Source organism: Bacillus rossius, chromosome 15, assembly GCF_032445375.1.
Source record: "Bacillus rossius redtenbacheri isolate Brsri chromosome 15, Brsri_v3, whole genome shotgun sequence".
Lineage (NCBI taxonomy): Eukaryota > Metazoa > Arthropoda > Insecta > Phasmatodea > Bacillidae > Bacillus > Bacillus rossius.
In genome coordinates this window covers 32,137,061-32,160,416 of record NC_086342.1, presented here as the reverse complement: position 1 = coordinate 32,160,416, position 23,356 = coordinate 32,137,061, and the positions used below count along the sequence as shown (strand labels likewise).

Below are 23,356 nucleotides of genomic sequence, written 5' to 3'. Positions count from 1 at the left end.
TATAAAAATAACGAAAATTCTCCCCCAATGGTCTTCCCGTAACTGGCAGCTCAATATGTAAAAAACAAGGTCGGGTAAGTAAAACTATGGAGTAAGGAATCGTTATTAAACCCTGTCTACAAAGGTAAGGCCGGTTTTTACGAAATTAAAAGTGAAAGTATTAAATAGCAAACTTATAAATACATCTTTTCCTAGTGCTCAAACTTGTTTTTTTTTTTTTACTTTTTGGAAATGGGATGGACATTTTTGTAAAAAAAAAAATGCTTTTTAGAAGTAGAAAATATTTTATTGTCGTAGTGGCCTCACTGGTCTTGTCATCGCCTTTGGCTTTGTTTTTGTTTACCAGTTGATAGTGCGTTTGGTGTGTTTGTGATGTTTGTGCAGGTGTGTGCACATATAATAAATTAGACTCCCGGTGGTGTATAAATATTATGTTAAGCGTAGAGCGCTAGTTATAAAAGTACATTCAGACTGTTTTTGTAACATTGAAAATGCCTCTTCCTGCGGCTCTAGCTTCCAGACTGGCCAAGCGAGGCTTGATTCAGGCCCCGACTAATGGCACCACCAATGCAGCGTCAGCGCCAACACTCGTCACTCAGGAGGAAGAAGTAATCGCAGAAGATTACGACACTCTCAAGAAAGATTCCTTGAACAATAACGTTTCGGAGGAGGATGATCTAATCGGCAATCTTGAGCAGAAACTAATGGGACATTCCGGTTGCCCTAACAAGTACAACATATATCATGAGTGCACATCTTTCTGTAGAGAACTTTGGGGCAATGGACACGACGAACCCGAGGAAACTTACATGCGCAAGAAGAAGAAGATGCTGGCCAAGTATCCACTGCCAGAGAACTGGGTGGAGGTGTACGATCCAGGAACGGGTCGGCATTACTACTGGGACACCGAGAATGACGTGGTGTCTTGGCTGTCACCAAGGCATCCGCGAGCGGTGGTCAGCGAGTCCGCCGCACATTTGCGTGAAGAGCTTAAAATGGCCGACGTTGAGGAGGACGATGAATCGGAAGATGATGGGAAAGATTCTGATGTTGACGAAAATTATGTAAGTTAGTAGTTATAGAACTTCGATACAGTTATAAAGCTAAGTACTTACTTAGTCTACTTTACAATTCCATAACAATACTGATGGTGTTGCTTTCGTCATTACCACCCCTACATTCTTACCTATAAAGCTGGAATCACAATGCCCCGACGGGTCCGACACGACAGGCCCGACAAACTGTCGTGCAGCATCTCAGCACGACAGATTGAAAAGCGTAGGGTCACAATACCACGACAAAAATAACCCGACGATTTTCAATTTGGCCTTCGGCAAATCGTGCCAAGCTAAATACTTCAATTAAAATGCATTATTATAGAAAGCGTTAAAAACAAAGTAGGCTCTTTTATTCATTATTGACAGTTGAAGTGCAAAAAAAAAAAAAACATTTAGTCGTCTGCGATACGAAGTAAGGTTAATTTGATTTGTAAAACAAAGAGTAGTTTATTATAGGTACAAGGAAACAAGATAAAGATATGTCAGTGAGGGACAGAAAAATACTCCTGATGTTAGCTGTGCGAAGAATTAAAAAGAAACGAAAAATTAAAAGATGGATTATAAAATAACGACTTTAACCATAAACACGATGATATCTGTTTATATTTATAGAATCAGACTAAGGCAAGCTACAAATTTTTCTATTCACCACACGTAAAACGAAATTTCACTTTTCAGCAAAAAGATTTACCAAGTAGGTAAATATTTTTGAAATTTAGTTCTGTGCTGTTTCCTTTCCGTTGCCGTTTTCTTTTCTGTCGGGCCCCGACACGACGAAATTAGAAATAGAATCTATTCCTTGCGGGCCGTCGGGGTGCGTATTTTGTCGGGCTGACGTCACGGCGGGCTTGTATTTCATTGGCTATTGAACTTGTCGGGCCTGTCGTGTCGGGGCCGTCGGGGCATTGTGATTCCAGCATAAGACAAGCGTGGGAATATGGGGGTTTTGGTTGGGGAACTATTAACACTCTATTTTTCGTGCATTTCGTTTTTTTTAAAGAAATTCATAAACGTTACAACTTACGGTGGTATCGTGAAATATAACACTGTGTCCTATTCATTAGCATACTTCATGATACTTTAAAATAAAATTTGTGGGTGAAGTGGTAAAATATAAGGAATAAAATACAGATATCGTAAAATAGTCTAGACCAGGTGGGACTGTATTCTACTTCACAATACCAAGTAAAAATTTATTGAAATGTGATAATATAATATTTCAAACTGTCTATCTTTAAAACATTAATTTCCGGTATCGCAAAATACACTAGACAGTGTGGGACATCAGTCTAATTCATGGTACTGAGAAAATATTTTTTTTACAGGATATACTTTCAACAGTTTATATACTAGACTAGACCGGGTAGGACTTAATATACTTCATGATACATTCTGGGAAAATATTATGGCAAAATGTCTTTTTCACCAAAAGAAATACTGGTTTCACTAAACAACTTAGAGGTAGGATTTAAGTCTACTTTACAATAACCCAAACCTATAATTTACCTAAATGAAATACACAAAAATTATTGCTGTATCACTCTCTCTTGCCAAAAGCCATAAATTTCTCAGCTTATACTGTAAGAACATACAGGTCGTAATTGCTTCAGCCCAGCCTGACTTCATTAATATCCCTGCCATATCACAATTTATACGTATGTGTGTGTGTGTGTGTGTTTATATATTATATAGGTGTGTGTATGTGTATGTATATTTATTTATTTATTTATTTATTTATTTATTTATTACCTGACCTGCCCTCACCAAAACTCACAGATAAAATTTGTTTCCAGCCAATCAAATTTGACACTTATATGAGACCGCAGCACAATTCACAGTATGCAGCAGACTTCCAGATTAGAAAGTGTTGTGTTGCTGTAACGAGCATCAGAATCATTTTGTTTTTAAATAATAGTTCAACTGAGTCATTGGTAATACAATTAAATCAAATGTTTTTTGACGTGACAACGTCTAATAAATCTATGAACGCCAGCTGCACGCACGAAAAAGTGTCCCGTTGCACACATTGTCCCATTACGCTGTGTCCCGATATGCTGTGTCACGTTACGCTTATTGTACGCTTGCGCCGCATCTATCTCTCTTCCACTCGATTGGAACAACCATCAATTTGACTTTTTCGGGGCACATTAAACTTTAAATACTCCCATTTGTTTCCTACTTTTCCTATCGTCGTCCTATCCTTCACAGAATAACACAGATTGGAAGAAGTTAAATAGCAAACATGTATAAAAGTTATAGTTAAAATAATCTCTTCGTTAAAGTAATAAACATATTTGAATTAATGAGTGCAAATAAAAGTAAATTTATCAATTAAATTGTAGATTTCATTTCACTCCTTTGTATCCATACAAAATAGTGATAATTCAATAAAAATGATTAAATTTTATTCATAAAAGTATCCAATCATTTCATCAATGTTTTGCTATGACGTTGTCACATTAAACTATCGTCCGTAAACCGACTTTACAGACAACAAATTTTTTTTTAATAATGGAGTTTGTACTTTTGGACAGATATGTATAAAAAAGTCTTACAAAAGTACTGTAATTTTTAAAGAAATTTACATGAATAGCAGTAGAGAGAAAAAAAATCTGATTGACTAATTTTGCTTCTTTTTTTTTCCTTCTTTTTTTACTATCTTTTAAATATGTTTATATGCAATAATTTTTCCAAACATTTAGCCAATTTTTTTCCATAAAGGTCTATTAAACATTGATGGCCGTCATGTATGTACTGCAAATGTAAATGGTTAATGCAAGGAACTTTTATATCTAGTCGTTTGTTTCTGTTTGTCGCATAGGCCTAGCTTTTTAAAAAAAAAAAAAAAAAAAAAAAACTCTTCACGACAATATATGTGATTTGCTGTCTTATCGCACCAGTCACACGTGAATGATTCTGTCATGCATGGATGCAGATAGCATACCTATGTATTTTATCTACATATTTAGGGATATTTAGAACACATCAAAAGTGTATGCAGTGAAAATGTAAACATACTTTTGAGAGAGTGGGCCGTGTTTGAATAATGTTGTTACAAGTCATTGGGTCTCTTCCCCTTGATTCCTTCATTACAAAGGATGCTAATTGTTCCTTTTTGCGTATCCAGTTTTTATTAAGTTTTATAATTCAATTTTTCAAAATCAAATTTATTTTGGTTATAGTACAGTTTTGCATCACAAACACTTTCAACTGATTACTTTAAGTTTTTACGTTGAAATAAACAGTATTTGCACAGTTGCGCAGTACAATTCTCCCGGGCACAATGTCCCTCAAACATTTCAGACGTATTTTAAAAATCAAGTATATTTTGGCAATTGTACAGCTTTGCATCAGAAAACATTCAATTTCTTCCTTTATTTTAATATTTTATTTTAAAATATAACCGGTCACGCAACAAGGAACAATTACCCAGAGGATCCTTTGAGCCGTCATAACCAATTGTATTGTAGGCTTATTGTATTGCTTGTATGCTTGCAATTGGGCTTTCGCCCAGTGAGTGTTGTGATTAGAAGTTGGCAGACATGAAGGCGAGCAGTATTCGTGTAATGGCGGACCTTTAATAGATCATAACTGAAACGTGTTATTATGTCTTGTAAGCAATAGTGAGTAATAAAGAAATAAATCATGGTGCAGTCGGTAGGATCGCCTACAGGTGTTCAAAATATCTACCTAGCCAGCGGTGGGCCATGTGGCGCTAGTGGAACGAACTAGTTTGAACAGTCTCTGTGTGCGTGTGTGTCGGGCGGGTTAGACAATGGAGTCGTTCAAACCGCCACCGTGTCTAGCTCTCGATGGCAATTTGTGTGAAAATTATCGCAAGTTCAGGCAGAGTTTTGACATTTTCATGCTGGCGACAGGCTATGAATCGAAGTCGTCGGCAGTCAAGGTTGCCATGTGGCTCAATATAATCGGAGACGAAGCTGTGGAGCTATACAACACGTTTGACCTCTCGGACGAAGACAAGACAGATTTTACAAAGGTAACAGCAGCGTTTGAGGCCTACTGTAACCCGAAAAAGAACATCGTCGTGGAACGCTTTAAGTTCAACTGTCGTTCGCAAGAAGAGGGTGAGTTGTTTGACTCATTTTTGAGGGATCTAAAGAAACTTGTGAAAAGCTGTGACTTCAAAGATCAGGCAGATAGTGTGGTTAGGGATCGCATAGTGCTTGGAATTCGAGATAAAGGCCTACAAGAAAGATTGTTAAGAGAGCCTGATCTTAGCCTAGGCAAGGCAGTTGAACAATGCCGAGTGGCAGAATTAGGCAAACAGCGTGCAGGTGTTGTACAGAGCAAGGTGGTTACTCCAGTGCAACACCATGTCGAAACAATGAAGGAGGAGTCCCAGAGTGAACAGGGGGTCGATGCAGTTTGGAGGACATCAAAACAACAGAGACAACCTCAGCTACAGCAGGCGGTCAAAGGAGGCTTTCGGTGTCGACGGTGTAGAAGAGAGCACAAGAAAAATGAGTGCTCAGCATTTGGAAAAGAGTGCTACAAGTGTGAAAAATTCAATCACTTTGCAGTTGCATGTACTAGTCAGGTGCAAGAGGTTAGGGTAACTGAGTCGACATGTGGGCCAGAGGACTTCTTTGTAAGTACGCTGCATGTTGTAGGATCAGGCGAATGCCGTGCTATCATAGAGAGTGTCAAACAGTATCGTAAGGAGTGGGTCCAGGATGTGTGTGTGCGAGACCAGTGTGTACAATTTAAGTTGGACACGGGGTCGGAAGTAAATATACTGTCACAGTCTCTCGTAAAGCAGGTTGACGGGACAACTGAGCTAAAGCAACCTAACGTAACCCTGGAAGGATTCGGTGGTCACAAAATAAAGCCAGTGGGGGTGGTTTCATTTCTTTGTTGCACACGTGGACAGAGGAAACACAGTGCGCGAGTGTTGTTGGAATTTGTTGTGGTCAAGGACAATGATTGTAGGATGCCAATCCTGGGACTCCCAGGGTGCGTCCTGTTGGGACTCGTCTCTCGCAGTGTGGTTCACAGTGTGAGCAGTAAGCCAGCTGGTATCGCATCGGGTATCTCATACGCCGAGTTTACAACAGAGTTTGCGTGTCTGTTCGAAGGAACAGGGTGCATGCCTAACAAGTGCAGCTTGACATTGGACAAGTCAATACAGCCAGTCGCGAAACCCCCTAAAAGAGTGCCTCTGGCACTTCAAGACAGGCTGAAGCAGAAGTTGGAGGTCCTGGTAAACGTAGGGATCATTGCAAAGGTCGATCAGCCTTCTGGGTGGGTCAGTCAATTAACGATCGTGGAGAAGACAGATAAGTCACTTCGGCTGTGTTTAGATCCAGTGGAGTTAAACACAGCAATCAGAAGGGAATATCATATGATACCAACGCTGGAAGAATTAAGTTGTCAACTTAGCAATAAGGCAGTCTTCACGGTGTTGGATCTGAAAGACGGGTTCTATCAAATTGAGCTAGATGAACAGTCAAGTCGTTACTGCACGTTTAGCACGCCATTTGGGTGCTACAGGTTTAGAAGACTCCCATTTGGTTTATCCAGTGCACCAGAAATATTTCAACGTGTGAATGTGGAGAACTTAGGTCACATTCCAGGGGTAATAGTATATTTTGATGATTTGTTGATTGCAGCAGCTGATGAGCAGGAACATGACAAGATCTTATTGCAGGTAGCACAGAGAGCTAAGGACCTTAATGTAAAATTCAACAAAGCCAAGATTCAGTTCAAACAACCTGAAGTGAAGTATTTTGGACATGTCTTTTCCAAGAACGGTATGCAACCAGATCCAGAACAGGTGCAGGCAGTGCTCGCGCTACAGGCACCCACCAACAAGGTAGAACTTCAACGCGTACTGGGTTTCATAAGCTATCTACGAAAATTTTTGCCTAGCCTAGCCACCATCATTGCACCTCTGCATGAATTACTGAAAACTAGTGTTGAGTGGCAATGGCTGCCAGTACACGAAGAAGCATGAAGGCATGTCAAAGAGTTGGTCAGGACGACTCCAGTGTTAGGTCTGTTCGACACCAACAAGCCGCTGTCGATGCAGTGTGATGCGTCCAAGGATGGCCTGGGGTGTTGTTTGATGTGCGGGGATCAACCCATCGCCTACGCGTCTCGGAGTTTGTCTCCAGCAGAGAAAAACTACGCACAGGTAGAGAAGGAAATGCTAAGTATAGTGTTTGCGGCACGAAAATTTCATCAATTCATATATGGGAGTAACGTCACTGTGTACACAGATCACAAACCTCTTGTGCCCATATTCAAGAAAAATGTGGGAGAGGTCTACTCAGTACGACTGCAACGTATGAAACTTAAGTTGCTGCGTTACACACTGTCAGTGGAGTACATTCCGGGCAAACTGATGCATGTAGCGGATCTGTTGTCACGGTCTTATATACGAGAGTGTGACGATGGAGAGGCTAAGCTGACCAACTGTGCCGAATCAGTGCTACTTTAGGCACGAATTTTTTTATTTTCTTAGTTTTACAAAATTTTAAATTTTTTTCATAACTTTAATTTTCCTCTTTCGCCCACTGCTTTCGCCCCATCCAAACTTGTTCGGTCAAGTGTACCGGCAGGTTAGCTTGTTGAGCAGTATAGTGCTCTCACCGCCGTTTCCCACCAAATTTGCTGGGTCTAGCCGACTACAGGGCTATCATCAGCAACGGTATCCACTGGCCGTCGCGTTTCGTCATAGTTTAGCGCTACGCGTGACGAAAGTAGCCGCCCTAAGCTTCCCATGGTCGCCTCCACCCCTTCTCGGAGGTGTGCTGAAGTTTGCGGTCTCTAACACGTTTTGGTGTCCTTTTTTCAAGCTCCGCCGCACGTCCCAACATCTGGACGGCGAACTCTCCCAGGGCAGGTCATTCACCAGGTATTCCCCCCCTCCCCCCATTGCAAAATGGCGGCCACCAAGTGCCGCGATGGTCTCTGCGAGACTCCGATCCGCATGCCCACACCATCTATCGGCGAAAGGACGAACCAGCTGAGAGCGAGAGCGCACTACTGACCATCCTATCTCCACCAGGAGAAACAGTCGACCTCACACTCAGTCGATAGGTCGCAGGAGCCCTTTTTTTCTTTCGGAGCCCTTCGGAGCACTTCGGGTTTCCCGATCCCCTCCTCCAGAGGAACAGACGACCGGGCTTAATTTTAAGTTAGCTTCCCGGCGCCTTTTCAGGGTTTTTTTAGGGCAGCTCTCGTCCAGCGCGCATCTTCGCAACAGGTCGCAGTAACGACCAGCAGCTATCGTGATCTGCTTTCGGTAATAATGTAGTTGCTTTCTGAGCTAGGCCATGTTGCCTAGATTTTTTTTTAGTTTTTCCTCGTAGCTGCCCAAATAGTTAAGTTTAACTTTAGTTTTTTTTGGTTTTCGGCATAATTATTTCTTCTATGGCTACCGCGAGCTCCCGCGCCGCGCGTCCCCGGATCACCCCCAGGGACAGCCACTATCTACTTCACCCTGCCAGCTAAGGTAAGCTGCACTTCGTCCCACACAAACCTGTTAGGTTGCCTTTTTTTGGGCTTAACTTCGCCCGGCATAAACTGCCTGCTAACCAAGCTAATCCAGGTGGATTATTGGTTATAGGCAGGGTTCCAGAATCCCAGAGTGCTTCAAGGACCCCAGACCAGTTCAAGATGGCGGCCCAGTTCCGGCGCCACATTTTGCACCTCAAAATGTAACTCGTGAGCCTCTATAACGGAGTCTCCCTCCATCTTTCGGCACCCCTCAAAAAGAAGTGAAGAACAGCTTGATAACTCCACCAGTTTTAGGGCGTTTTCCTTATTATTATAAAATATTGTATTTTAAACACATATATTTGTTTTATGAGCCTGCGAGCTCAATGTTCCTTAACAGTTGAACTTAGTATAGCATGAAATGGTGTTCCCCCCCCCCCCCCCCCCCCCGGACACCCCTTTTTTTATATTTTATTCGTTAGTGTACTCAATGTAATGTATCAAAAATAAGAATCTAACTTTGTTACCAGTTTTGTTTGTAATGGCTGTAATGCCGTAGGATATTTTCAAATGTAAGAAACCGGCAATGAAAAAGATACTAAACTACTAATCAACAATAAAAGCCTCTAATGAAACCAAACCATACAATTGTTTTCATTTGCTGCTACTTGAAACCACAATCCACGTAACCTTTCCTACTGTCAGGGAGGTTAATTTTAAATTGTGTTTTGTAAGTGGGCTGTGCCCCTCTGGCAAGTTCTTTTAGATAATTAGCCTGACGCTTCCACCGGACATTTATTATTAATAATTATGGTTTTATCCTGAGCACAGCACCACGATTACACAACGAGATGGTTCACACCGTCGGTGTGTGTGACAGTGTTCAGATGTCAGAAGAGCAAAAGGCTGAGTTCAGACAGGCAACGTCAGGTGATGAAGTACTAAGTGAGGTGATGCAATACTGTCAAACAGAGTGGCCAGAACATAAAAATCGAGTCAGTCAACAGGCACAAGCATATTTTGTTCAGAGACATAACTTGCATGCCGACAACGGTCTCCTATTTCTAAATGACCGTGTAGTGGTACCAGGAACGCTGCGTCCGCAAATGCTACTCCGTCTGCATGAAGGACACCTAGGAATCGAGAGAGCCAAATTCGTGCCAGACAGCTGTTGTACTGGCCGAACATGTCAATGGACATCGAAGCAACGGTTACTAGGTGTTTTGTGTGTCAGAAATTCAGAAACAGGAACACAGCAGAGCCACTAATTAGTCATGAGGTACCAACGCTACCGTTTGAAAAAGTTGGTGTTGATTTGTGTGACTTTGGAGGGAAGAGTTACTTGGTCTTGGTGGACTACTTTTCCAAGTGGATGGAAGTGGTACTAGTTGAAAACAAACAAGTTGGGGGTGTAACGACAGCACTGTTGACCGTGTTTGCAACACACGGTGTCCCTAAAGTTATCGTGTCTGACAACATGCCGTTTAATTCATACAAGTACAAGCAATTTGCAGCATGTTGGGATTTTGAAGTTGTGACAAGCCCAGGTTACCCGAGGTCTAATAGGCAAGCAGAGCGGGCGGTGCAAGTTGCAAAGAACATGCTCAGAAGATGCCTGGATCTGAAAACTGACTTGTCAGTCATGCTACTTGAGTATAGAAATACTCCCCTGTCGGGAGTGGGAGTGTCACCAGCACAGCTACTCATGAGCCGGTGTGTGCGGACCAAGTTGCCAGTCAGCAAGAAACTGTTAAAACCTCAAGTACACACCAAAGTAACTCAGGCGTTACAAGACAGGCAAGATAAAAGCAAGCAGTGGCACGATAAAAGGGCGAAAATGATAAGAGGGTTCAACCAGCAGGACCGAGTGTTGCTGTATAGAGACAGACAATGGGAACCTGCAGAAGTAGTGCGAGAAGCGGGGACACCAAGATCGTATGTGGTCAGGGATCAAGAGGGTCGGCAGATCAGAAGAAACTCTGTACATCTGAGACCGTCGGCTTTGCCTGTGGAGAAGCATGGTAGACGGTCCAGCCTAGACTTCAACTTCAGAGGGTTTACACCAGAAGAAGTAGCAAGGGGCCAGGGAGAAGACCAGTCGACCGGAGGACAAGGAAAAGTCAGCCAGCAGGGAGATGCTGCTGTGGAGCCATCGAGCGGAGGAAAAGAAAACTTCAGCCAGCAGGGAGAGGCTGCTGTGAGTGAGCGTGAGAACAAGGGTGCAATTGTGGGGTGTCCGGTGCGCACAAAGAGTGGTCGGGAAATCAGATTGCCCGCAAGATTGAGAGACTAGTTTGTCAAACGTTGGGACAGTGCATTATTCGTTAGGGGATGGTGTTGTGATTAGAAGTTGGCAGACATGAAGGCGAGCAGTATTCATGTAATGGCGGACCTTTAATAGATCATAACTGAAACGTGTTATTATGTCTTGTAAGCAATAGTGAATAATAAAGAAATAAATCAGTGAGCCTTTAAGTCCTTCATTTTACAATATGCAAGTGCATCTTTGAACTCAAACAACTTTTTACCTTTAATTGTTTGTGTTTCGATTAGTTAGTTGATTTATGATCTCCCAAATAATGTTTGCACAAAAAATTATTTTTCCCAAGTTTACAGTAGGTAGTATCATTGAATCCTAAATTTCATATTTATTTTGGCTCACACAAGCAAATACTCCATATGGGTGTAAAATAAATAGTCTTAAATGTGTGACGTACCATGTGAATTAAATGCAACTAAACCTTCTAGTGACTTTCCAGGCTGAATATCTTGTCTTTTTTAGAAATGAATTAGCTAAATCGTTTCCTTGATTTGATCCTTCTTAAAACTTTTTTCCATCCTTTGACAATGTAAAGGACTGTGTTTACATTGTACAAGTGTTTTATTCTTTGCCAGGAAATCATGTGTACAAACTGTGTTATTTCTAAGTGCCATGTGGAGTTACTGCAATTTATGGAGTTTTGTATTCTGATTTGATTCTGGAAAAAAAACTGGCTGTTGGGAAGGTTGAGGAAAGTTGTGGTTTATCAGTTGAAAAACAATGAAAAACAAGTTGTTGTTAAATTAAAAAAATTAATAAAAATCACTTAGAAAATTATCTCTAGCTAAAAAAAAAAAAGTTTTTACCCTTCAGTCTTTCACAGACTTCATTGCCCTTTTCATTAAGGAGTTTCTTTTTCACTCTTTGGTGGGAAACTCAACTAACATTATTAAGTACACAAAAACTCAGTTTTAAAATATATATTTTTTAATAACTAGCATAGTTCAACACACCTGATGTGTCACATTTTATCTGGTATTTTTTTATGTGTTACATTGGTATTTACAACTTAAATTTTTTGTTTCTAAAGGGATTACCCAACATAACTTGGTGTTGTGAGAACATTGAGGAAATTGGCCTGTAGGTTCTGAAAGCACTCAGTTCAGCTGACAAGTAATCTGGTTGGTTTTTGTTTGGCACAGTCTGTAATCCGGCAATGATTGAGCAGATTTTTTTGTTTTTAAATGTGGATTCAGGCCTTTGTTGATTTTTACTGCCAATCTTTTTTCCAAACAGTAAAACTCATTTGTATTTTCTCTGGCATTGAGCAGCTTATTGACTTTATGCCGTATATTAATTTTTCTTGCTGTTACCTGTGAAACTATTTCAAGGTTCGATAATCCAGCATTCCAGACAAATCACCGATCCAGTACAGCCTTGGTTCCGAACTTTCCAGATTAAACAAACAGCCTTAATTTTTCAAGCACCAGGGAAATACTGGTTCGATTCCCAGCTGGGTAGAACCTGGATTTTTCGCAAGTGGGAAATGTGGCGGACGGGTTTTTTTTGGTGGTGCTCCCGTTTTGCCCTCCAATTCATTCCGTCGCTGACCCCATCTCACCTCACCTCACGCATCCATCGGGGCTGGCCGGAACAACAGGTTTGTCCCTCGAGTGGGGCAGCTGGTTCCTGTGAGTGTCAGTCCCGTTACATCCATGTAGACCCTGCCTCAGGCGGGACACAATGTTGTCGATGTTCATCTTCAATGTACAAGAATAATTGTGAGTGGTTGTCCTTGCAGCAAGGTGGGACACGGTCTGTGGGCGGTGTGTGCAGGTCTCGGACGACGAGGAGGCCCGGGAGGAGAAGCAGCGCGAGGAGCAGGAGAAGCGGCGAGAGGCGCGCGAGAAGGAGCGGGCCAAGGGCCGGCTGAAGGTGAAGGACAACGACCTGGACCCCATGGACCCGGCCGCCTACTCGGAGACGCCCCGGGGCACCTGGTCCACGGGGCTGGGCAAGAAGAACGAGGCCAAGACGGGGGCGGACACCACGGCCGCGGGCCCCTTGTACCAGATGAGGCCGTACCCCAACCCGGGGGCCGTCCTGCGGGCCAACGCCAAGACCGGCAAGCCCGCCGTGGAAAAGACTTTGGTGTCGAAGCCAGAGCTACCACCGACCTTGAAGTAGAATCCTTTGTTTCTGAAGGCCCGGGTATTTTTAACATACGTGTTAATAGTTTGTGTACGTGTGCTGTTAAAATGCTTGTGTGTGACTCTTTTGCGCAGTCGTAAAAACTTGTCACCCGAAATCATTTAACGTTTTTATGTATATTTCCACAAATTTATGTATAAAATTACTGCTGCTCATATATTGAACTTCTTAATTAAGGTTTCAATATTGCCAACTTAAAAAAAGTACCTATTAAAAAGTGTTTCATGGAACAGTGTACTGATTTTGTTTTACTTACATATATCATTAGTTATAAATAACATATAACATTTTATATAAAAAAATATTTTATCTTGTATGATTTTATTACCTTTTGAAGTTTATCATAGCATAACGTTAATGTTACTGATTCACTATGTACTGTAATTGAACTTTTTTGGAAACAAACATTTTTTCCCAAAAAACAGGTACGTGTAAGTAAAAAGATATTGGATAAGTATTTCATGTAATACATTATGTGTAAAAATGACTGAATAGCTTTGTTTCCTTTTTACATTTCCTGAATAGCTGTAGTTGCCCAAGCGAAATAAGGTGTCTGTAACAACTGGAGCAATCGCCATTTGCATGTATGTGACTTTGTCCGACGACAACTTTTAAACCATTGATTGGTTTTCATAAAATTTGATACGTAGCTTTGTGTGACCCATGGAGATTTTTAAGTTTTGTCTATGAGCAAAAAAAAAAGGTAGAGGGGTTTTTGATATAGCATTTAATAAATACATAAATAGCTTTCAAAATCATACGTATCACTTTAATTTCTGGCTTGGGATATAAAGAGATTAGTGTCCATAGAGATCAGAATATTGCATCCCTCAAAGTGAACTAAAGAAAATAACAAGCATTTAAATGTTAATAATTTGTATCTACTATTTCTGTAGGAATGTGTAATGTATGATACTTGATACATTAACTTTTAAAAAATGTGTACAGTTATCTATGTTTTATACTTAGTTGTTAGGTTGTTGATTACATTGCAAATATTAGTTATGAATTATTACGTTAGGTTAAAATTTACAGTCATCAAGAACAGAATATCTCGTAGTCTCATTTCGCGGCAGTTGTCTTTTAAAGAAAGGTTAGGTGAGGTCAGAGTTTAGCAATGAACAGAGTTGTTTGAAAATGAAATACGGTATTCAAACCTCCTTTTTATCAGCTCTCTTTTAATCCTCAAGAGCACTCAAGGGCCATAGTTTGTCTTTGCAGCATCAGGATTAGATCAAATGTAAATTTTACTCTTATTTGAAACCGTTACACTTTTTTCTATTCAGACCAACATTTTGACGTGTTTAGTGTATGTAATTTGTTACTCCTCAGAAAAAAAAATTATTAAGATGTAATTGTTTGATGTCTAATATTGACTGGCCTGAAATGTAGCATCAGGCATATTTAATATGACTATAATATAAAATGGATATTCTTTGACACAATTTGGCCATGTTTAATACTAATACTATTATAAAGCTGAAGAGTTTGTTTGTTTGTTTGAACGCGCTAATCTCAGGAACCACTGGTCCGATTTGAAAAATTGTTTCAGTGTTGGATAGTACATTTATCGAGGAAGGCTATAGGCTGTATTATATTATCAATAACATTAGGGATCCTTACTAAAAGTCCAATTTAGAATCAAATGCGTTGGAGGGGTTAGATACAACATGCAGTACACGTACGAAGTGTGTGTTGACAATGCCGCAGGCGCTAGAAGTTGCCACGCACTAGATGCCTTATCATTCTTAATTTTCCCATACAAGTAAAAAAACCCTTGTGATATTAACAACGAAGCAATCAGTACCCTCATATAGAATACATAGAGATAGTGTGAGGTATATATGTAGATATAAAGATATAAATACAGATAGAGAGATACATAGATATAAAGGACTATAGATGTAGATAGAGATAAATATATATTTAGAGACATGGATAGATTATTTGTATATGTGTAACTACTTCAAACATATTACAAAACAAAACTGAATGAGGCATTGCAATGCATGCCGAGCATTAGCTAGATAATGGAATCTTTTCAAGATTAGTAATCCCTTATTTGTCAGTTTTTTTTCTATATTGCTTTATAGAGTCTAGATTACATACAGACCAGGTAAATAACTATAAACTGGCAGAACGTCTGTCAGGATCTGAAAGTGATATAAATTATTTTGCACACTTGACATTCAAATTAAGAAGACAATTACTAACTACGTCTGATCTCTAAACAGTTCCCCTTCACCCTGTGTTCAGCCCGGGCAATGCATGAATAGTACAAGTAAATTTGGCCACATAAGTCGTGCAAATAATTCCCCCCCCCCCCCCCCCCCCCCCCCCCCCCCCCCCCCCCCCAAAGTATAGCATGTTTTATTTTATTTTCAACAAAATTTGTGACCTAATAACAAATACAAACACCTTTGGTAATAAATATAGGAATAGCTCCTAAACAAAAGTTCTGATGTAGTAGTTAAATAACCAATGTGGCATATGAGATTGAGTTTTAAGTATTGTAAAATGGGGTGAATAGAAACTGTCCGTTCAGAGAATCATAAAAACACAATTCTTCAATAATAATCACTCCAAATTGTAATTGCAAATAACTTGCAAAATAGAAAAAAATTTTAAATTAATGATTTTATCCATAAAGATTTTTCTTTTTTGAGCAGACTGTTCCTATTCACCCTGTTTTGTGGTAAATTTTGAAGGATTTTCTGCATTTTACCAACGTTCTTATGATTTTATCTGGAGACCACTTGCTGAAACCTTGTAAAATTTTGGGAAGTTGTTGGATCTGCAAGACGAAGTCCACGTGGGAACCCCTTCCTGAGACAAGGGGTCAAGCTGTCGATCACCCATCTCCGAGGCTGTACGTGTTCGACGCACGGCAGCAGAGACGTCCGGAGAAGTCCAGGATTTTAAAGAAAAGAAACACAAGCCAATACAGGATGAGAAAATTACAGCAACTTAGCTACGTAAGTTTCAGAGAGATTATTTCAGAAGAATTATTGTAAACCTTATTTATTGTAATCCTTAATAATGTTTTTCCAAGTACTCTATATTTAATGCTGCTGTGCATGTATACTTTGGACTTGTTTTAGTGAAATCATCAAATAATTGACACAAGAACAAAGTATGAAACACACTTGAGTGTAAAAACCAAAATATATAAATGTTCAGTTTTCTTTTATCAAGCAAAATCTTGGCAAAAATTTCACTGCGAGAACGTTGGAGTTGTAAAAGTCTACTACTGGAGCCCCGCCTTCACAGAATCCTGGCTGCGGACTTGATGGCAGGGTCAAACCCGGATTTTTCGCAAGGGAGAAATAGTCCTGTGCGAATACTAGTGTTTTGTTGCAAAGTGTGGAATATCAAATCAAATGTTTAAAATATTCGCAAATTCTAATGAAAGTGATAATACGTATTGTTCTCGGTAAAGATGTATTACACTTACCTATTTTATCAAATACAGGATTTTATGTAAAAAAAAATAACCATTTAATCTTTGGAATTTTTGAACTGCTTAAGTGTTTAACCAATTGTGTCCTATATAAAATAACCATAAGTACCATATTTTGATTTTTTTAAGTAACCAACTTTATACAAGCAAAACATAAGCTTTCAATCTTTTAATGCTCTGCAACAAATGCGAAACTTCAATTCAGACATGATGCTTTCAATCACAACTGAAGCATTAAATAAAACAATAGAGCATATTTCTTGGCAAAGTAAAATAAAATATTAAAAATCCCTTTCGGCACAGCTTTCAGGCGTAGGTAGATTTTGAAGTACATACCTATTTGTTTGGGAATATTTTGGAAACTTATGTGAACTGGAACATTTGAAAAACTTAATGTAGCCGACATAACATCCTATATGTTTGTCAATATTCAAAAAATTGATTTAACCTTTTTATCATATGCCATGCAACATAATATTTTGAAATTTTTTAAACTTTTTTTTTTTAATGCATCCAGCATTGAATGTCTTAACAAATTTCATAATATGTGTAGTAAGTTAGTCATGCAATTATTTTTGATCTTCAAAAACTCTGGTCGTAATTTTTTTTTGGACAAAGGTTGAAAGTAATATTAAGATAGTTATTAATAAATTCTGACGAATTTGATAATAAAATAATTAAAAAAAAAATTTTAATTTCAACCCCTGTTTTTTCAGTAAGAGTTTGTTTCATCAAAAATTGTTCCAGTCAAAGGTTTTAGATAAGTTTATGCATTTTACAATAAATTATAATGGGAATGAAAGTAAATGTACTAAAAGAAGTAATGAAATTTTTTTTTCTACCCTTGTTATTCCAACCCCTTTCATAAATGGTTCATATTAAAAATTGGTTCAGACTAAAGTTTTAGATAAAAATTATAAGATTTACAAACAATTTGAATGGATTTGATAGTGTACCTATTGATGGAGTAAGAAATTTTTTTTTAAATTTTACCCTCCCCCCCCCCCCCTCTTTTTTTAAAACCCTTGCTGCAATGGTTCGTCTAATCAAAAATTGTTTCAATCAAAGGTTTATGATAAAAATTATAAGATTAATACACAATTTGTATGATTTTAATTTTTTGCCTTCAAAAGGAATTATGATTTTTTGTTTGCCCTCCAACCCTTGTTTGTTCTACCCCTTGCAGTAATGGTTGGTTGTATAAAAAATTATTCTGACAAAATTTGTAGATAGTAATTGAAGATTTTACAGTAAAACAGAATAGATATAACAGTTGTTATTGTATAAATTATGATTTTTTTCCCTTTTTCAACCCTTGCAACAATGGTTCGTCTAATCAAAAATTGTTTCATACAAAAGTTTTAGTTAAAATCTATAAAATTAATTAAATTTTTTATTTATGTCTGTTATTTCATATACATCCAACCAAGTCTCATTGTTTAACATATTTAGGAATAATTTTATACTAAATTCATTCATGTATCTGTATTTTATACATTTAGATTTCCCTTTAGGTCAATGAGCTCGTGTTACTGTCATTGTCTGTGCCATGTGATCCGATAGACCGTAGTCAGTTACGTAACTCATAAGTTCATTTGGATCAATGTTAGTGATGAAGTAATCAATTATAGTACTAGAATGTTTTGTAACTCTGGTAGGTTTATTAATGACATTAATTAAGTTATACGATTTTAATAAATTTATTAATTTTATTTTTGTGCTGTTTTCTTTTGAGTAATCAATGTTTAAGTCCCCACAAGTTATAATTTTATTTTTTCCTGTATTCCATGCTATGCTTATTATTTCGTCAAGATGTTTAAAGAATAAATCAATGTCTCCGTCAGGTGGTCTATACAAACATAATATAACACATCTGTCACTTGGAAGTTTTATTTCTACGGCTGCACATTTAACCAACTTTTCCTTGCTTAGCAAACCTATATCCTTCCTACTCTCTGATAATTCTAGCATGTCTTTATGAACATATATACAACTACCACCACCATGAGTAAACATGGTTCTACTATAATTTGACAACATAATGTAGTTGGTTATTGGGTACAGATTAATTTCCTCAGCTTTCAGCCAATGTTCAGTGAAGCAAATAATATTTGGTTTAGGAGTGAAGAAACTATTTGACTGAGGGGCGTTGAACATTACATCCAGGTCATTGTGTTTATTACGCAGTGATTGTATATTTTGGTGTAAAATGACCAGTGAACCTTTAGTATTGGAACTATCTAGATTGTTAGGAACATTACCTCTAGTATGTAGACAATCAATACTAGTGTTTAAGAACCAAACTTTTTGTGGTGTACTGTTATTTAATGGTTCGGTTCACTTATCTAGTTTCCCAGAGGGATAGCTTGAGCAATAGAAAGCGTAGGTGTATTAGAATTTATTGTGTTGCATATGTTAGCAGTCAAGCTTTGTTTACCTACAAGATTTAAGTGCATCCCATGTCTAGTGTACAACTTCCTTTCCAATGTATCAGTCTTAATTACATGAACATTGCTGAACATACGACAGACTTTTTTTATCCTCCTATTTGTCTCTTTTACTGCCACATTGACACAAGACCATGTTGGCAGGTCGTACATAAGGGGAATTTCTGTTACAATGACATTCGTTTCACTATGTGTTTTTAGCTTTTGTTTCAGAGCATTTACAGCTTTTTCTCCTTCGTTTTTTGACACATCATTACCTCCTCCGATGATAATGACAGTCTTTCTTACCAAGTTGTTTACACATGCTATCACTTTGATCTAAAACATTTTGCATCCTTGCGCCTGGTTTTACCAACCCTAACATACAGTTTTCTGGCTTAGTATCACACAGTTCTCCAGAAATTCCTCTTCCATGACTGTCGGCTAGAATAATTACCTTCCCAGATTTGAGTTTCTTGTGTTGCACTGCAGCATGCTTTGATGTGCCGACTACTTTCTCAGAAAAATCTTCCCTGTCCGTCACCATCAGAGCATCAAACTTATTCCTTAGAGGTGGTTTGTTACACTTACGTTCTTGTACCACTTGCGACCATAACCCTGAATGTGTACTCGCATTTACAGTTTTTGTTTGATTTTGCGTCAGAGACTTCAGTTCTGTTTGCAAAACACTTATAATTTCTCTTAAAGAACTCACCACTTGAAGAAGCTGATTTACAAGATATTCGTTTTTGTTGGCAACATTATCGTCTGTGTTGGTTGCTTGACGCTGTCCGTTGTTAGTATCCAGTGTATTTGGTGCCATGTTGTTGTTACCATCCTTGCACATTTCACACATCCAGTCCAAGTTTGATACAGAGGTTTCATCTACTTCACAGCACTTTCGAAAATGATACCATTTATCATATGTATCGCAAAGAATCCCATTACGTACGACTTTACGGCATTTACCACATTTATCATTGAAAATCACATTACCATCTACCGCATTATTGCCATGCTTCCTTGCCATAGGCGCCTTATTTGCCATGGCATTTTCTACTGTCTCTAATCGTGTTTCCACTACAGAAAAGTTTTGTTCCATTTGCTGTTGTGTTTGTGTTACATCTGATCGGTTTCTGCTGCAATCTTATTCAAAGCAGTATTTAAAATTTTGGCAATATTCTCTAACCTATTACTCTGTTCTTGTTCTCTCCGTTCGCGCTCTTGTTCCTTACGTTCGCGTTCCTGTTCCTTACGCTCGCATTCCTGTTTTTCACGTTCGCGTTCCTGTTTTTCCTTGATTTTATCGTACTGCAAGAATTTTGAACAATTGCTCTACGGTAGCGGTTTTGAAATTCTTTTACCGCGGTGCTATCTTTTCCTCCTGTTGCGGCTGATGATCATTCGATGTATTCACATCGCTAGGAATTACTGAATTAGTGGCCACTTCCATTTCTTCGGTCACTAACCTCTCTTTGGCAGCTACGTCTGAACTAGAACTGCTACCGATATTATCCTTGTTTCCTCTGAGGAAGTACGGTGTCCTATTTTCTTCTGCCGACATAGTGTTAAATGTAAGTTTACCATTACTCGAGCGGCCCCACGTTGCGCGCCAAAAACTGTGGAGCCAGCTAGTGTCTCAAATGAAATTAGCTATTTATTTAATAATTTCCTCAATTCTAGCCGAACTCTCCCAGTATCAAGAATTGTGTTACGATACTTGAGTGTAAAAGTCAAGGTAAGGTGTTTCAAAGGCACGTTAAATAATATCGTAATTTTAGACCTTGGAATAAAGTGTAATCAAAATCCAAATGTACTGTTTATATTCATGTGTAGTGCATGTTATGACGGTGACATACACTTTGACATACCTATATAAAACACGTAACATGAAGATTACCGTAAACTACCTTATTTTAAGCTACAGATGAAATTTGATATGACTATCACTTCAAGCATCTAACAATTCTATTAATGCTTGAGTGAGTTGTTTTCATTATCAAATGTTAGGGTAAATATTTAAGTGTAATTTAAAGTATTTCGTACAATTAAAGTCACACATTAAAATGAAAGGTAAAATTAGTAAGTTATCAATTCTTAACTATAATCAGTCCTGTAGAGCGTGGACCACTGGGTATGTTCAAGCAGTACTTGTCAGCAAAAGATAACACATTATTATACTACCAAATTCCATCTGTACCGAGTCATACTACCATGATCGGGATCGGGATTCCGGGATTTAATTCTAAATCTAAAGATGAACAAGTTAAGAATGTTTTCTTTACAGAGGATATCCATTATAATACTAAAGAGTCTAGATCGGTCAAAACCATGTTCGTTGCGCTTAAACTGAAATTAGTTCAGGGACTTCTATATGGCGAGTCTTCGGTTGATGGTGTAAGGGACCAAACCTAGATGTAGGATAACCACGAGACGTGTAGGCTCTCGGAGACTCCTTGGTTCAACACGTCAAGGACTGCGTCTAGCGTGCGGCAGGAATACGCGCTGTAACACCTCCGTCCTTCCGGATATGTGCTGCGACAGGACTGGACTGCGCGACGTTCATCCTTCCTGGGCTCGAACTGTGACTTCTCATTTTGACGGGATTCTTTTTTCTTCTTATTACAAACGGTATTCAATCTTCGTAGTAGTCATAGAAAATCAAGTGAATTTGGCAATCTGTTGAAGACGGATTTCCTACGATTTCTCTTCTTAGAAATAATTAGGTATTTAAAATCTTGGCATTTGAGTACCTATAATTTTCCGTAGATTAAATATCGTTATTCTCTTACAAACTCAACTACTATTTGTAGTAGCTGTTTTTTTCAGTCTTCGAATAAATGTATTAAATTATATATCAATTTAAAAATCCGTTGTGTTTTAGCTGCTGTCTCGATCAAGTCTCCATTCGTTCTAAAATAATATTTTTTCCTCACTAATAAACGACTTTAAATTAATCGTTAATTAAAAAAACTACTGCTATACTAACTTTGACAATATTTAAAAATAAAATAAACATAGAGTAATACATAGACAAACAATAACGAAAGAAATTTACAGTCTGGGATGATCACAGAGTCCAAATAAACATAAGTAATGAAATATAAAGAAACTAAATATTACATGAAATTAAATATTTACTTTCTATAAAGCGTAAATATTGCCTTTATAAAGTTGTTGAATTTCAACTGTCACGGCATGGTGAAGATCAATTGTGACAGTTGTGAATGCTGCTTTAATATAAGTTACAATATATGGCATAAATATGATACATTGGCATTACAATTAATTAGAATTTTCTTTATGTATATACATGTATTATTATTGTTTCCTTTCTTACCATCCTCATATTTGAGTTAAAACTGTAGAACATGACACTGTTCTGTTTACAATACGCTAGGCCATGTGTAGTTCCAGTTTTTTTTTTTTATAAAAATAAGATACTTATCAGTAATTGTAACAGCATGTTTTGCACAAGCAAACATGGTTTATCAAAATTCTTTGTATCAATTGAAACTACTAATTCCTTCTGTTGTAAACATTAAATGCAATGAATGTAAAGATGTGCAGATTTGCTCCCATGCTTTCTCAGTTTTGTACTTTTGTGCTTTTGTGATAAAATTGTAGTCAGAACAACTCCTGCTATTAAAAATATTACTACTGTTTCATTATTATGCAATGACGTTTTAACCTAAAACCTAGTTTTTGACATAACTATATCTGAGTACCTATCTGCAGAGTTGTAAAAATTTTGACGTGACGTCTAATAAATCGATGAACGCTGACTGCACGCACAAAATTGTCCCACTACAGATGTCCCACTACGGATGTCCCACTACACTACATGCGTGGCATCTCTCTGGTATGTTGCGGACGGTACAGAGAACTCGGCCGGCACATGGCGGCGTACTGGTTCGAGGTTATTGTTGTGCACCGCGCCACGGGAGTATATTCGCAAGGAAATGGTGTTCTTACAAGTACGTATTATATTAATTACTAGTGTAAATCAGTATATTTAAACAGTGTTGTAGAGTATTGTTTCAGCTGTGTAACTAAATATTTATTGCTGGTATGATACTTTTCACACTTTAGTTTGACATTGGTAATTATTTGTCATGAGTTATTATTTGATCAATTTAATCACACACCGTATTATAGTTATGAGCCCACGAGCGTGTAAATATTTAGAGTCCAACAGACAATATGCTGGTTAAAAGAAATTCAAACAAATATTGTGCGTGGAATATTATTAATTTATAACATCTGAAACAATTGCTTCCAACATGGCGTGGCTGTGCGGTTAGCAACACTGACTACCAATCGATAGGTTAACGGTTCAAATCCCGGTGGCTGAAATTTTTTTTTGTACTTGTAAAAATAAAAACGGCGTGCACGACACTTGAAAAGTAATAAATATATTTGAATTAATAAATACAAATGAAAGTAAATTTATTAATTGAATTGTAGATTTCATTTC

The 23,356-nt window shown here is 38.2% G+C and overlaps 1 protein-coding gene across 1 annotated transcript; it reads left to right on the top strand.

The window, feature by feature from the left end:
• The first annotated feature begins 296 nt into the window (after positions 1-296).
• Positions 297-17,061, top strand: LOC134539747 (polyglutamine-binding protein 1). The gene is made up of 2 exons (XM_063382016.1): positions 297-1,064; positions 12,619-17,061. Exons 1-2 carry the CDS (start codon positions 492-494, stop codon positions 12,967-12,969), a joined length of 924 nt encoding a protein of 307 aa, XP_063238086.1. The 5' UTR covers positions 297-491; the 3' UTR covers positions 12,970-17,061.
• The last annotated feature ends 6,295 nt before the right edge of the window (positions 17,062-23,356 follow it).

Excerpts from the sequence above, each read along its gene's own strand:
- LOC134539747 (XM_063382016.1), top strand. The coding sequence starts at position 492 with ATGCCTCTTCCTGCGGCTCTAGCTTCCAGACTGGCCAAGCGAGGCTTG. Across the intron at positions 1,065-12,618 it reads CTGATGTTGACGAAAATTAT|GTCTCGGACGACGAGGAGGC; the intron begins GTAAGTTAGTAG and ends CGGTGTGTGCAG.